Source organism: Charadrius vociferus, unplaced genomic scaffold (assembly GCF_000708025.1).
Source record: "Charadrius vociferus isolate BGI_N301 unplaced genomic scaffold, ASM70802v2 scaffold230, whole genome shotgun sequence".
Lineage (NCBI taxonomy): Eukaryota > Metazoa > Chordata > Aves > Charadriiformes > Charadriidae > Charadrius > Charadrius vociferus.
This window is the reverse complement of record NW_009646500.1, coordinates 2,328,198-2,343,627: the sequence shown is the minus strand read 5'-3', so window position 1 is coordinate 2,343,627 and position 15,430 is coordinate 2,328,198. Positions and strand designations below refer to the sequence as shown.

The 15,430-nt window shown below is 37.3% G+C and overlaps 1 protein-coding gene across 1 annotated transcript in view; it reads right to left on the bottom strand.

Moving 5' to 3' along the window:
- The window catches only part of MAN1A1 (mannosidase, alpha, class 1A, member 1), a 111,593-nt gene that overhangs the window by 89,056 nt on the left and 7,107 nt on the right, over positions 1 to 15,430 (bottom strand). Inside the window, exon 2 of the mRNA XM_009883147.1 lies at positions 10,709 to 10,824. Within this exon, the coding sequence (XP_009881449.1) occupies positions 10,709 to 10,824 (116 nt within the window). The remainder of the gene's footprint in view (positions 1 to 10,708; positions 10,825 to 15,430) is intronic.

The following is a 15,430-nucleotide window of genomic DNA, read 5'->3' as shown; positions in this document are numbered from 1 at the left end:
TTCAGGTATTAAGCTACAACAGCTGTAAACAGCAAAACACAGAAGATGTAGGACAAGGCAACATAACTTAGGAGCATTTTAAAGTATTTCCTTCTCTTCCTCACCTTAACAAAATATCCTCTCCATTATCCTCATCATTTCCATTTGGACATAAGGCATTGTCTAAATCCACATATCTAAGTACCTCCTTTCAGATGATTCAGTGCTCACGCAAAAAAAGTGCTCTCAGACCACACGACCCACAGTACCTCACCTCACACCATCTCTTCTCAGACACCGTCTGAGAAGTTCTTGATCAGAATGTCGTATCAAGAGTTTTCCCACCCCAGTCTAAATGCAGGTAATTGTAAAATGGAAGGTAACATTAGAATGAGTCAACCACATGTGCATGATAAAAAGGTAATTGTGACATGTATTCACTAGGAAGCAGATGATCCTTCACTCCTAGAGTGACAGCCCTTCCCAAGCTGGCCTGGCCTTTACCAATGAGAGAGACCAGGTTTGCTGTACTGAGCAGTACAGGTCCAGCCATTACCTATTTCAAAACCGAAAGCACATTCTTCTCTGCCCTTTTAAATTCAAACCTAAATGAAGAATCTGAGTCTCACAATCACCACTTTCCCTTGTTCTTTACCAAGTAAATTCCAATTTTACCTCAACACGCAACATCCAATCCACTCAAGAGGCGTTCAGTTGAAAAGCTGATCTACTGAAGTTTCTTAACTTTTGCTCTTTAATGTAATACTGCTTTTTATATTTTAGTATTTCTGTAGAAAAATGGTACCCAGCACTAAATCTTCTAAACTTTTGGGTACATAAATAAGATGCGTTCTGGGTTGCTCTTGCTTCTACTGAGTCATTTTTCCGTCTTGTATTTGCTGACATACACTATATTCAATATAAATCAATGCATGGTGGAGCTGCCGGATTTTCTTCCAAAGGGCTTGCAGGCTTTTCTCACTCAGCTAGTTTTCGTACTTTTCCAGTTTAAATGTTCAGATGTCAGTTTATGTAGGAAGGAAGAAGTTGCTCCCTGTTTTCTATGGATTTTAAATTCTATTAAACTGCGTCTTCAGAAGAAAACAGCACTAGGTTACTTATTAAAAATACTACTTCATGCCTTTCAGTTTGCAAGGCACCCTGATTAAGGGAAGGTATCTAGACACATTGCGGAGAGCTGTTCAGTGTTTCACCAGTTGTAAAGGTACAGACTTCAAAAAAACACTGACTGACTTGCTACAACATTTGTCCACTTACCCTCAGGCATTTAACTTTTTGTCTCTAAATTGTGCACTTCTTCTAAAAATGGAGGATATAATTTCATCCACAGAACTGCTCTGATTAATATATAATTCATATATATTACATGTATGCGCCTGGGTATTTTTTTTTTATACACATGAGTACAACTCACAGGGGCAGACAAAATAAAGCCAGCACACACATCTGCCTATTGAAAACTCAGACCTGGCATCATGTGTTAAGACTGCAAACTGAAAAAGTCATCTTGCTGTCTTGCACCGTTCAGAACACAATGTTTTTCAGGTTTATTTTAAGCGTCATGAAACTCAGCAGTTTCTCCTCACTCACGGCTCTCCCAATACCAGCTTACTTTATTCTTTCTGAAACTACAAAGCAAAAAAAAAAGCTTAATTTTTGTTTCCAAAATTAATCTGTTATTTCTCCTTCCGTGTGTTCAGTCATTGTCTCACTGAATCCAGCAAGAAGGAGAACAAAGTAACTGGAAACAGGTAGTCACTTCCACTTTAACTAATGCCATTTATGTGCACTTCTTTTTCTTATGTTGTGACATCTGGTAAGCCTGGGGAGATGGATATAAAATCTGAACTAACTAGACAATACAGCTGTTCACCTGCTAAGCAGGCTACCTATGTAAGAACTCTACATTAAATAAAGAAGTCTACCTTAACTAAATCAAATGCATAAAAAAGCTTGTAGAGAACTGATCTGACTTAAGAAACACTGGTCTGATCTGACCTGACTGAAAAAGGGATGATTAAAGGAGTGATGGAGGCAGCTTCACTTCCTGGGAACTTGAGCTGGCTGAAACTCCTAAAATAGTATTTTACTTGAGAACCTTCTTCTGAAGTTCAGGTTCTCTCAATTTCAATGCTGAGCCTCAGCACATGCCGAGAACTTTTCTTTGATGTGGGAAAGGTGAAGCTGTAAAGAGGTAAGTATCAGACAAGGATATGAGTTAATCAGATATCCCAGACACTTGTGTTTCCTGTAAGGACTGAATTAAATTACTTTCTTACTCTGAATTGCTCGAAGTAAATTGAGTGATATATGAGCTGAATATTTTGTCTCCAGAATGCTACATTTTGCTTTTTTGGATTTAATAAGGCCACTTAACTCACAAACCATTCCTATCTTTCAAGGAATGCGAAGACCCTTTAAGAAAAGCTCAATATGTATGCACTGACATCTGCTTCTACAATTCAGTTATAGACAAAAAGAAGACTATGAAGTAATGTAAATAAAGATTTTACTGTCAAATCACAAAGATTAATTGCACTGTAATCCTGAATGTTTGCTGAAGTGGCAATCTTTCAGGACATTTCTTGAAGCTAACCATTGTTTTAATGTTATCAGATTTCCAATACTTCACTTGCAAATATCTCTGAATCTTTGTTCAAAATCCTCATCTCTTACTAAAATCTTTATACAAGCCACTGAAGCATACGCAATTAATGAAATGGACAGACATGTCATTAACGGTAGATTTGAAAGCTGTATATTTAATACATAGTTATTCTTAAACTCATTATACCAGGCTAGTAGTATTTTCAGAAAGCACAGGAATTATAGCAATTTTCAAAACAGTTAAAGTATTTTTGTAATTCCACACCAAAGAAACATTCATCTCCACATGGAAAGTTCATGTGAAGAAGCAGTCTGTTAAGAAAAGTGAACTTGTCAAAAAAGTAGCAGATTTCTGCTACACCAACTTTACCCTTCTTTCTGGTTTGATTTTTTAAATTTTTTGTATTACACATTTAAGATGCCACACCCTGATCATTACTTCTTTTCATATTTTTAATCATTATCCACATACAGGTTGCAGAAATAAGTCTGTATATTTCTACTCAGCAGTCAAACCCTAAGTAAGCAATGTTATTTTTTATTTTGGTCTCAGATCCAGCTGTACACAAATACCTTATGATCCATTTAACAGTGCCAAAATATATAGGAAAAATCTTTATCTGCGCTTCCCAAAGCTTCTACTTCACCAGATGAAGAGGCCTGAATTATTTTACTTTATTTTTTATTTCAAGTTTAGCCTTCTCTTTCAAACCATCATTGTATCATTACATAGCAGGTCTGAGAAGTGGTTGAATTAATTCCATCATATCTAATGGAACTTCTGTAAGGAGAAGTGACTGGACACGATTATTTTAAAATGACTACAGTGTTCCTTTTGTAAGACCTCAAGTATATAAGATGACTCTGACCAAGTGGATAGATATAATCTCTAATTTTACAGTCTTTACATTAGACTGCATGGTCATGTGCTGAGCATGATGGTATCTGAAAGATCTTTGTTAGTACATATCTGTGCTAAGCTTTTATTGCTCCTATGCTAATTTTGGAGGTCTCCCTTTTACAAAGGATTCTGAAAGTATGTAGATGCTTGGGAAAGTGATACGTGTATTGGAAACAACGTATTTTTGTTTTACTTCCAGGGCTTTTATGTTAATTGAAGGATATGAGTAATTTGGTCTTTCATCTTACATTTGATCAATAATTTATCATTCAGTACTTGATCTTCTGATAAGTTAATTATAAATGGGATAGTCCAAGTACTACATAAAATCCAGGGACATTGTGACTGCTGCTCATTGTACTTGGAGAAATAGAAAACCAAAAGCAATATATGTATCCATTATGTGATGCGAGAGCAAAACTGTGACAACTTCATGGAATTTCATCTGGTTTCCTCTATTAGCTTCTAAAGACAAAATTATTTTCACAAAGAGATGTAACATCCTTTACATTGCTAGCTAGACACATAAAACCAAAGTGAAGCTATTTACATATGCTGGAGACTGCTCTTTCTCAAACTCAGGCTATGCAAATAAGCAAGTCTCTATAATCAAAGGACGAAACAGCTGAGTGTTACCCACATTCTGTCTTGACAAGGAGAAATGCTAAAATAAGGGGGTTTTTAAGTGACAGAAGAACCATAGCTCAAAAACACTCAAGAAGCTGCAGAACGTGACAGGTATAACCAGTAAACCTATTAAACTAACTCTTTTTAAAGAAAGGCTGACTACCCCTTAGAAAGCCCCATCTTCAAAAAACAAGTAGTACCAAATGGGGGGTGGGGTGGGGTGGGGAAGGAAGTGTCAAGAGTTATATTAGCTAGCTTGTGTTAATCTGCATTTGTATTTTAGTTGCAAACCTATGACAAGGCCAATGTGATCTCAGCTGCCCCTCACCACTTCACTTCCCTCAACCTTCCATAAACTGGAGGATTAAGTTTACAACTGGTAAACTCCTGAAGCTTCAACCAGCTGTGGTTGAATTTAATGGTGAAAGTACTGTTCAGACAACAAAACTACTGTCAGCTGGGCTCTCCGGAAGCCCTTCTCCTGTTGGAGTCCTCCAGCTTCTCAAAAATCAGTATTCACATCCTTCTGGATCATTTCCTTAATGCATCTCTTTCCTGAAAGTCTTCCTCTCCACAAATTCGTAGAACAAGGCCAAAACAATTTCCATCTGTGTTTTCTCATGGGAAGTCACCCTCACTTATAAACACAACATTTGAAAGACAACCAAATTTTATTTATCTGGTATCGGCTTCCACCTGGCACTCATCAGCACTGGTACTTGCTCTGCCATTCATAATTCAATTGGAGAAAATACCGTGTGCTCTTTATGTGGATGAATGTATTCATAATAATCAAGTCACCTAAATTTATAAAAAGCTTTTTCTCTTAGTTTTTATAAAGATCCAAATAAGGCCACAAACCCTATCAAATAATTTGTTTCAGTCTGCTATATTGCACAGATTCTTTCCAAAACTTTTTCCTTCTCCCGTTCTTGTCTCATGAAGAGTGTAATACAAGTTCAGTCACCTCATCTGCATTTCCATCTATTGCTCCTATGTACAGGGAATATAATGACACCCCCCACGCCCACATACCATACCGCACCATTGCGAACAGCCTGTATCCTGCAGGTTAACAAGCTGTGCAAGAGAACGCCAGGGACCCTACCCTGAACAATGCTGAATAGCGTACATAATTCTAGACTAAAAAACGGACACAAAGGGCCCACATTTCAAGTGAAATGAGAGGGATTTTTAATTATTATTACGATGAAAAAATACCCTCCCCCCATTGAAGCACACAGGTTGGGAACAACAACAAATCTTAGCATTTTCAAGCAGTCCAGGATAGAGACACGAAGAGTCCTACAATAGCTCACTTTAAGCTACTGTAATTAAACGACATTTTAAGTACTTGCAGTTGTGGGGAAAAAAAAATGTTTCATTCATATTCCTCAAGTGAAATTAAGTGGCAGCTTGCTAAACTACTCAGTTCCCATAGACAAGGGAAACAATTTTAGCAACCTTTTTATTGCAAGTATCAAAGCCTGTTTATTGCATAACATTCTATTTAACCTTGCTGAAGTCCCCACATGGTGAACTGTAAGATCTAAAACAGGCACAAAAATAAAGTGTTACTGAAGGCATTAACCAACTCTAGCAGCAAAAGAAATACATTTAATAATAAATTTGCAAGATCTCCTTTTAGCTCATCAAAATAATTTCTTACTCATAATCAAAACAAAATCAAGTCATTTTGAAGTCTGGCATTTAGAGTGTACTAACAAGTTATGTGGCAAACTAGTAAACAAATAGTCCCACAAATTAAAGAACCATTTTCAACTGCTGGCTTTCTTAAGCTTCCTCACCCATTATACATTTACTTGAAGTCCATTTACCCTCACCTCCCACATGCCTTTTTTTTTTTTAATAGGAAAGCTATCCTGCTCAAATTGTTATATTAGGAATCTTAATGATTTTCTCACTTAAAGAGAAAAAAACACCAAGAATAAAGCGCCAAAACCCATCTGCCTCCAAGAGAGAACATTAGGTTATGGTCTGTTACATATAATTACAAGTCAATCATAATACCTACAGTTTGAGAGCAATAGCATTTAAATTTGTAAACGTTGAAGTAAACAATCTGGATTCTAAAAGTCTGTCTTGATACTGACTGCTACACCACAGATAGATTTGAGCTAAAGATAAACGCTGGAAACATTAATAATTAGATTTAATAATTAGATCAAAATAATATTTGCTATTCTGGGATCTTGGGTATGTTAATCTATACATGGCAGTAGAGATAAACATAATTTCAAACTTCTATACTTTTTCCACTCTTCTCTAGTTTCCAAAATAGACATATTACATGCAAAACTTCTACATTGCAAGAAGCTGCACACAAAGCTACTTTAAAAGACACTCACATTTGCAAAGCTAAGTACAAAGACAAAAATCAGAACTGATAAGTAAACCTTCAGGCTGGCTTATAAAATCAGATACAGTGACTGACTGACACCTTTGTAAACAGCTTTGCTTAAGAGTGCTGGCAGGACGCAATCCTAAATGTATCCTTGCCGTCTTACTTACTGCCTTCTCTTTATGCAGTTCCTATCTTCACGAGCAAATAATCAAACACTTCACATTTTCCCCACATCAACTCTTTCCTAAGTTGATCCATCCTGTGCAGTTAACAAGGGAAGGTATCTGTGATGAGACGGATAATGCACGGTGAGTCAGCACTTGCACAGAATGTCAACTGAAGTCAACTAAATTATAACCATGGAGATAGAGCTATTGCACAGACTGGTGCCACTTTCATCTGCCTGAGCAATCATAACTTCCTGCCAACCTTCATTTTGACCAAAAAAAGGGAGGGATGAAACAAACAAAGCAAAATCCACTAATAACCAACAGGAAGATTATTTTAGTTTGAATCTTTGAGATATCTTCCAGTGGAAGAAACCATTTTCCTCTTCTCCCAACAAGTGCATGGCTTCCCGCTCCATACCTTGTTCCCATCCTGGTCCTGCCTGACTACACCCACATCAGACAGCTGATCAGTGGGTCAGGGCAGGAATTTAGGCACTGTCCCGCATACCATTTAATTGCTAGCACCTTCCAGTCTGGTTTGGGGCCCTGTTGTTCCAGCCAATGCCCAGGCACACTTTAGGACACCACGTAGGCCAAGAACTGTTCCCAGTATGCAGTACGGGCAAGACTGTCCATTTGTGGGGAAGGAGTTTAGCAGGGCTGAAGAGAGGGATGGATCACTCAGTGTCCCACCCTAAAGAAGTTGGGGTGTGTCTGGGTATAGAAACAAAGCACCATCAATTCCAGTACTTAACAACTCCCAGTCCTTCATTGCTGAACCCAGTGGCTCAGCTCCTCCATCACTACTACCCGACTCCTGACCTCTTCATCCATCTCATTAAGATCCCTCTTCCAGTATCTCTTCCCAAGAACGGATTCATTGTGGTTTACTCCCTTGCGCTGCAGAGGCAGACAGTGTTTTCCTCCCCAGCATGAAGCAGAAGTTGGGTGGTGGTACAGAAACCCTTTCAGAAAGCTACAAATGCTCTGTGTGTGTGTGCAGGTCCTAAAGCAAATAATGAAAAAATAAAAACAGAGCAGCACACAGCAACGTGTAGTTGTAGCTAGGAAACAGCCAAGCTCCCTAGCGATCCGGTTAAAGACTGGATCCTTTCTCCTCCGTTGCAACGTGTTGATATAGAACCCAGCCCAGGACGGCCCTGGGCAGGGCCATGCGCGAGCGTGGTGAAAAGGGTGTGCGGGCAGCAGCGTGTGTGGGGAGGTCAGACCAAATCCTCAGCTGTATTAACTGAAGAGCAAAAATACACCCCTGCAGAGACGAAGTGATTTAATGGAAAACAGAGCACACATTCATGATGCAAAGACCATGGATTTACCCACTGCTAAATGTCAACTCTTTCCAAAGATATGAGTATGTCTAAATCTCTTAAAATATTGACAGAATCAGAAAATGCAACTTAATTCCTGAAGGACTACTCAGTTTGGCTGAAACTTCAGCAAGGTATCAAATACAAGGAATTTCAGCAGTTATGACAGAAAAAAACTCCAAGCATTGCAACGTGGATATCTCAGTTATAAAATCACGGGGCTACCAGCTCCAGCTATAATAAATACAGCCTAAGTGTGTTCTACTTCAAAAGGGGAAGCTTCCAAACATGTCTACTCGCAAGCTTACCAAAATTCACTTTTGCTGAGAGTGGTGGCATTTACTTATCTATAATTTTCCTTCGAAAGCAAAACACTTTGCTTTCTTCAGAAAGGTAAACAGGAGTAACCCTGACAACTAATTCATTGACTTGAGGGGCTGAAATCTAACATGTGAAGAGATGATGCCATTTCCCATTAAGTCATCTTTATTCCATAAATCCTTTTATGTGGATAAACTAGTGCCCACTGTGCAAAGAGACATTTGGAAACTTTTATTATCAGTTGATGAGAATGATTGAGTGCTGACCAAATAGTTCAACACGCACAATGAGTATCTGACATATTACAAACTCCTAGAGAGGAAAACTTGCTTTATCCAGCTGCATTGACATAGAATATAAAGAGAAAAGATTCTGCCACAGAATACAGTCACAGCTATTTTTGTAAAGAACATGTTAAAGAAAATTTAAGATTGAAAAAGCATAGTTCTAAGATTAAATGGAGAGAAAAACTAATCCTATTTATACAAATAAAGACCAAATGTGCTTCCCCAAAAGCTGATTAAGCAGTCACTGCCCAGGAAATGACCAGAAACATCAAACGGAAACATGTTTTATACCACTCACAAGAAATAACGCTTAAGGATATGTCAGTGTGCCAGTTATTAAAAACTAAATCACTTTCATGGGAGAAAGGTTTCTAAAACAGCAGCAAGTAAGAGCGTACAAAACATTAATGCAGAAAATGTCAAGCAATGCCTGATACATGATAAATGCTTAAACACAAAAGAGGGCCGTGCTGCTGTGTTAAGTAATTTCCAACTTTAAACTATAAGATAAAAATACAAAGCAGCGTTTGAAACTAGAACTTATATTTGAAGTGGAAAACTAAACAAGAGTACAAGTTCAGTAGCTTCAAACAATTCAGCCATTAAACAAACTGACATCAATTATTAAAGTTGGCGTTACGGTTATTTATTTTCATTTCCTCATTCCACTTTGGGAAAATTCACCTAATCATTACTGATGCCAATGTAAAATTCAATTCTATATGATTATGAAGTATTATGAAAATAATTTTGTGAGGTGTCAAACTCAAGGCAGCTACTTATGGCAATATCAGGAACAAGATACTGTTCCCGATGCACATCAGTATTATCTGTAAAGTAGTTTCAGTAAATCTGCTGGATTATTGCATTAAACGACTAACAAAATCTGAAATTTTGTATTTTGAAAGAATTCATAGCTTTTAAGCATTACTGAGAAAAAAAAATTGCTTCATAATTTTAAAAAGTACGTAAATTAACAACAGGAGCTGAAATTGTAGGCAATACAATCTAGAAGTAGAAGTTTCCAGTACAAGGTATAGCATCAGACATCTGACACTACTCAGAAGCACAGTTTAATATCCTGTATTTACATTATTAATATAAACATCAATGCACACTAAATTGCTGCTTATATAAACTATATAATATCCACTCTTATTAACTCCTCCTTCTTAAAATGATAATTAATTCTCAAGCATGTAAGAGAAGCTAATTAATCCTGACTTTTGCATAACGTATTAGAAAGAGTACTTTGTTTTCAGAAAGTGTTTCTACCACTACGCACGTCAACTACAAGAGCTTTTAAGTGCTCAGTGTACCGTGCCTACAATGCTTTCCTACTTTACTACACTAATCAGCAGAGGTACTCCACTAGCTCTCTGTATCCAGCAATCACAATAAATATTCTGGCCCCCAAAAGAAAAATAAAAAAAGACCAAAACTAGGACTTCTCAATTTAATTGAAGTTTTACAGAAGTTCTTGCCTGTTCAGGGCCTTTCTAGAATAAAAACTTTAATAATGAACTGTGCTCTCAGCTGCATATTTATCAGTTAATAGGATGATTTGTACATGCAGTTGAGATGACCTGGTGCCTCGTAAGACTAAAGCAGCTCAGTTTGTGCCAACGGTTCAGCCTAACTCATGGGATTCAACTTTACTAGAACACACAAAGGAACTTAAATGGTATGTATGGCATGGAGGCATGGAGCTTTCTCTACATGCAAGTCTAATTTGTGGAAGATTTCACAAAGTGAAAATGTAAAGTGTTTACATAAATTAAAAAATTAATGCTTGAAGCATCACAATTCTCTTATCCAAAAGGGCTGAAAAGTTTGTTGTTTACTTTACAATGGTAAATATTCTATTCTTTTTTCCTTCCTTCAGTCCAGCTCGTTGCCTGTTATCTACCTACATCTCTCAGATTGAAAAAGTGTATAAGCAGAGCAGTAAGTTTATTATGTTTCTGCTTCCTGCCTTGTTTTATCTATCAATGATCTAAATTCTGTAGCCTTGTATCATGCTTGCAGTATTAGAACCCAGTCATCAATTGGTTCCTGGAGACCAAACAGAGCATTAAATGTTAATCAGCAACATTACTTACCACATTGAAATCTAAGTTTTTTTCAACCCACTCCTTGGCTTCTTTGAATTCCTCTTTCATTTCCATGATGTATAGTGTATCAAGGGCATCCACTATTGTTGCTCCTTGAATGTTACCTGAAATACATGAAGAGCCAGTGATTTACTTTCCAACAGAAAGCTTTTCAGTGAGATCTAATTAATTTAAATTAATTCTAATTTCAAATCCAATTTCAATTAATCCAATTAAAAATTGGGTGTATAAGCATTCAAGTGGGCAACTAGTAATTCATGACCTTAACTTTGATTTTCATGCCACAACACAGCATCATAATATGTAAGTATTTCTTCCACTCCTGAAGTTTTGAAGAGCGTTTCTGATGCACTGCATTTTCAGCCATGATTTTGCATTTTTAAACACTGATGGAACAGTTCACTGTAAAATGTAATTCACACAAGACAATGAATCTCAATAAATGGAGAAATGACTCCTTCTTCCAGTTTGGAGTGAAAAAATCAGTTGCTTTTTTGCTTTTATACTTAATAATATAAATAAAGCTTTAAGAAGCAGATAAGTAGTGATCACATTTCCCTTAAGCAAGCCCTTTAAGTAGTACCCTCTCTGAAAAACAATTTTTCTGGTACTGTGCATCACCATGTAACCTGCACAAGGTAGCACTGGGGGAGCAAAGGCAACCTTGCACACATCTGAATTTGTCAGCTCAGGACAGACTGCCAGACATTGGTTTTCAGAGCAAGTTATGGATGTCTGCAAAAGTGGTGTCCTTCTGCCTCTGTTACGGAGATGGATAAGAGTCAGTTTGCTAGCCTTCAACTAATGTTGCAAGATGAAATATCATCAGTATGTTCACTTTGGCATGGCTTAAATGTTCATGATCCTGGACTGAAAGGGTAGTGTGGAGGGTTGGGGAGAAAATAAGGCCACTCAAATGACTTTCCCACGCTTCCTTCAAATTTACAATGACCTTTTCAAAACATCATTTTCGTCTAAGAAGAGTTGGAATTCCTATTTACTGAATAGTGTCAAAAATTCAATTTTGGCCACTTTACTCCATTTTGTGTCTATGAATTTGGCTCCGGCAATCTTCATTATGAATGCAAACTACTGTTAAGGCATTCTTTAGAGAAGACCCTAGATACAGAAGTAAATATTTATAACTGCAGAATAATTTAGCTTGCAAGGAATAGAGGAAGTCATTAGGTCTATTCTCTCTCCCCCAGCAGAGCTAATGACTGGGGTGGATAACTGGCTACTTGTTCAGGAATTGATTGCACTGGGCAAATAAGACAGTCGCTACAACTAAGTTTACAGAACTTGCTTATCATCTTGCCTCTGAAATACCTGATGAAAAAGTAAACAGTTTTGCAGACTTATCAAGTATCGCAATTGAGTTACTCATATTTAATCCACTATTTCAGTCATCTCCGTGTTTCCTATCATCAAGGTTTTCTGCTTCCTCATGAAATGGACACATGATTGGAGACCTCCATAAAGGAGGATTGACATAATTTTCTTAACTTAAGCTTCCAGGTAGACAATAATTTTCCATTTGTATCATCTTTAACAAAATAATATCTGAGATGATTATAACAGTTACTCGGTACATTTAACGGAACCAGATGCTCTCTCTATTTTAGCAACTACTAATTGCCTATAACATCCTTTTGGGAATGTCCCTCTTCTCCTCTGAAGGAAGTAATCTATATGTTTTCCCCCAGATACTCCACTAATAAAACTGCAGTATACTTTGGTAAGAAGGACATCACATCTTCCCAGAGCTTATTTGGAGCTTGGGTGCCCTTCTTTCATATTAAAGGAAAAACATCTCTTTAAACTTGGCTAAGTAACTTGTGTTTTTCATGAGCTCATGAGAAACTGAGAGAGACACCGGAAAACTGCTGGAGGACACAGGCTCAAGAACACCACTGCAAAGGCTCTGGAGATGTTTAGTAACTCCATACAACAAAAGCAGCTCCTGGTGAACGTTTACAACTGAGCTCTACTTACAGAAAAATCATCCATAACCTGATTTGCTTGAGTGGATTGCGATAGGCTCACCGTGCACTGACATTCTTTGTGATAATCCTCTTGTAATACAGCTAACAATACCTCTAAACAGTTGAGCTTTCAATTTTAAGGATTAACACTTCAGCTGCAGCTCACTACTGAGTCACAAGAAAAAGAGATTTCAACCTTATTGAGAAATCACCCTTGGAGTCACCTACTTCCTATGATTTTTTAATTATTTTTTTTTTCCTGAATCTGGCCTATACAGAACCAGAATACGTCCTGCTTAGAGCATAGACCTCTCCCTGCAGGCAGACAGAAGAAAGAGGGAGAATCTCAAGTAGATCTTACTTTATTTAAAACAACTTTTGCCGTTATTCTGAAGGCTCCAGAAAACAGAATGAAGCAATTAATGCGACCAATAAACAGTCAAGTTTGTCTCGAACGTTTATACTTAAAAATTCTTGATAAAAGATAAAAGAACACGGAATGCATTTTTAAAGTGTTAGTTTAGAGGCCAGAGTTATGACTTGTGAACAATTGCAGTTTACACTAAGTTAGCCAACAGGATAATCCAAACATAGGAGTGTTAAGGAAATTGTGCAGCTGAACAGCTCATTTATAACCAGTCAGGCAAACAAGGTTGGGGGTGGGGGAAGAAAAAAAAAAAAGGAAAGCAATTAAGTTAAACAAACATTTCTTATTATGGAATGAGACCAAATTTTTCACAAGCCTATAGATGCTATGCTTCTCAAAGCACACCACATAAATTATTAAATACAGCTATCATTCATCTTAGTTCCTACACAATGTTCCCAAGGAATTACACAGCAGTCATGGTCTACAACAGGCAAAGATTATTGCTAGGCGATTACAATACACACTCATATGACAGAATATTTGGACAGGAGCACTGTTTTGTTATACACCTAAGGAACAGCTATAAACTTGATTAACAGTGAGCACTGGGTTACAAAAAGTGCCAGCAAAGTTGCAGTCACCACGGTAGAGTTTCATAGTTGCCCTAGGCAGAAGGAAGATATCACAAGTAATACTTGGAGCAAATTACCTGAGGCAATTACAGAATTATTTTGCAGACAATACAAAAAAACACTATACTCAAGGTAGAGAAAAGGGACTGAAATTCATAAAACATAAGTTTGAAGTGAATAATTTTGATGATAAAAGGGGTAAGCAGATGTACAAGTCTACCAAAGCAACATTATTAGTCCTTACCAAAATCTCCAGACCAAGTACTTATATATGCTCCATTTTACTTTCTTTGTTAAACCTGCTTATGTTTTTCTCTCTCCTCTTTACTAACAGCATCATTTGTTCCATGTAAGTGATAGAGAACACATAAAACAGCCTACAAGCTAGTTAACTGAAGAGAAAGCAAAAGAAATCAGTCTACATGAAACTTCAAGTGGACTATCTAGCAGCATCTACAGAGCATCCTTTCCAGTTTCACACTTCAAATCTTTAGCAATGATCTGGAAAAAAAAAAAGAACCTACTGCTAACAAGACTTGTGGATCATTAACTAAGATGACTGATCATCCAGCATTTCAGAATACCGTGATATAAAGCCCAGAGCAATCTAGGTCACTTCTGAGTGATGCACAGCACGTCTGTTTGAACAGCACGCTTTTTGAAATCTAACAATGAAAAGGTATGTGCACACAAATAAGAAAAAGAGATTACATTCCAGAACAGAGTAGTGCCTCAGAGGTGGGTGGGAAGAGCAGAATAAAAAAAGTGATCAGAGGATGAATAACTTTGTATGAGTTTCCAGGGTGTCACTGCAGGGAGAACAAGCTTATTAGCACAGCACTGTGACTGAGCTTATGTGGCCATATGGTTTAAAAACCACACCTGGCTTCTGGCCAAACTGTTTGGAGGGTGGGCCAAAAGAAGCTTTTATTTGTCTAACCCAGGCTTTTAGACATGGCTTAAATTTTGGCCAAAAGAGTCTGAAATAGAATACTGTCAGGATGCCAGAATCAATGCACGTTGGTGCACTTAACATATTGTTTACATCTTTCCTCCCATCCCTTGTATACCAAGTATGGGGTTTGGTTCTCTAGAACATCCATATTCCTCACCATCAAATATATTTAGAGAGACAGAGAAATATATACACACACACTCACACATATATGTGAAACAGAGGAAGATTTGTGATCCACAAATACATCATACAGAAGAAAGTTTCCAGACGTGTCCTAATGCACTGTCTATAACAGGATGCAAGCCAGGCCCCTTACTCTTCTCGAATTCATCTACTTTTCTTTTTCTGACTCTGTGTCATATTCTGAACGGAAGGAAACTGTGGCAAAGCATATGATAAAAATGGAAGATAAGGAAAGATGAACTATGAAGTGGCCTCAGGTCATGCTATACATCACCTCCCTCACCTATAACAGTTCACCATCCAACAAGCATCATAAACTAGGATTTCTTTTCCTTGCATGACAGTAGAAGATGAGTAGAATGTTGTTTTGTCTTCCAGAAAAAGTTACATTTTTGTGTTCCTGATATGAAGGATGAAAATTAATACAGGACATTTATATTTGTAATTTTTTAATGTGATAGGAATTCAGCACATAAAAATAATAATGGATATCTCTTCAAATAAAGTGAAAATGTTCAAAAAATGTTTCCTCTATTATTGTCAGAAGAACAGCTCTTCAGGGCTACTTTGTACTACTATGGA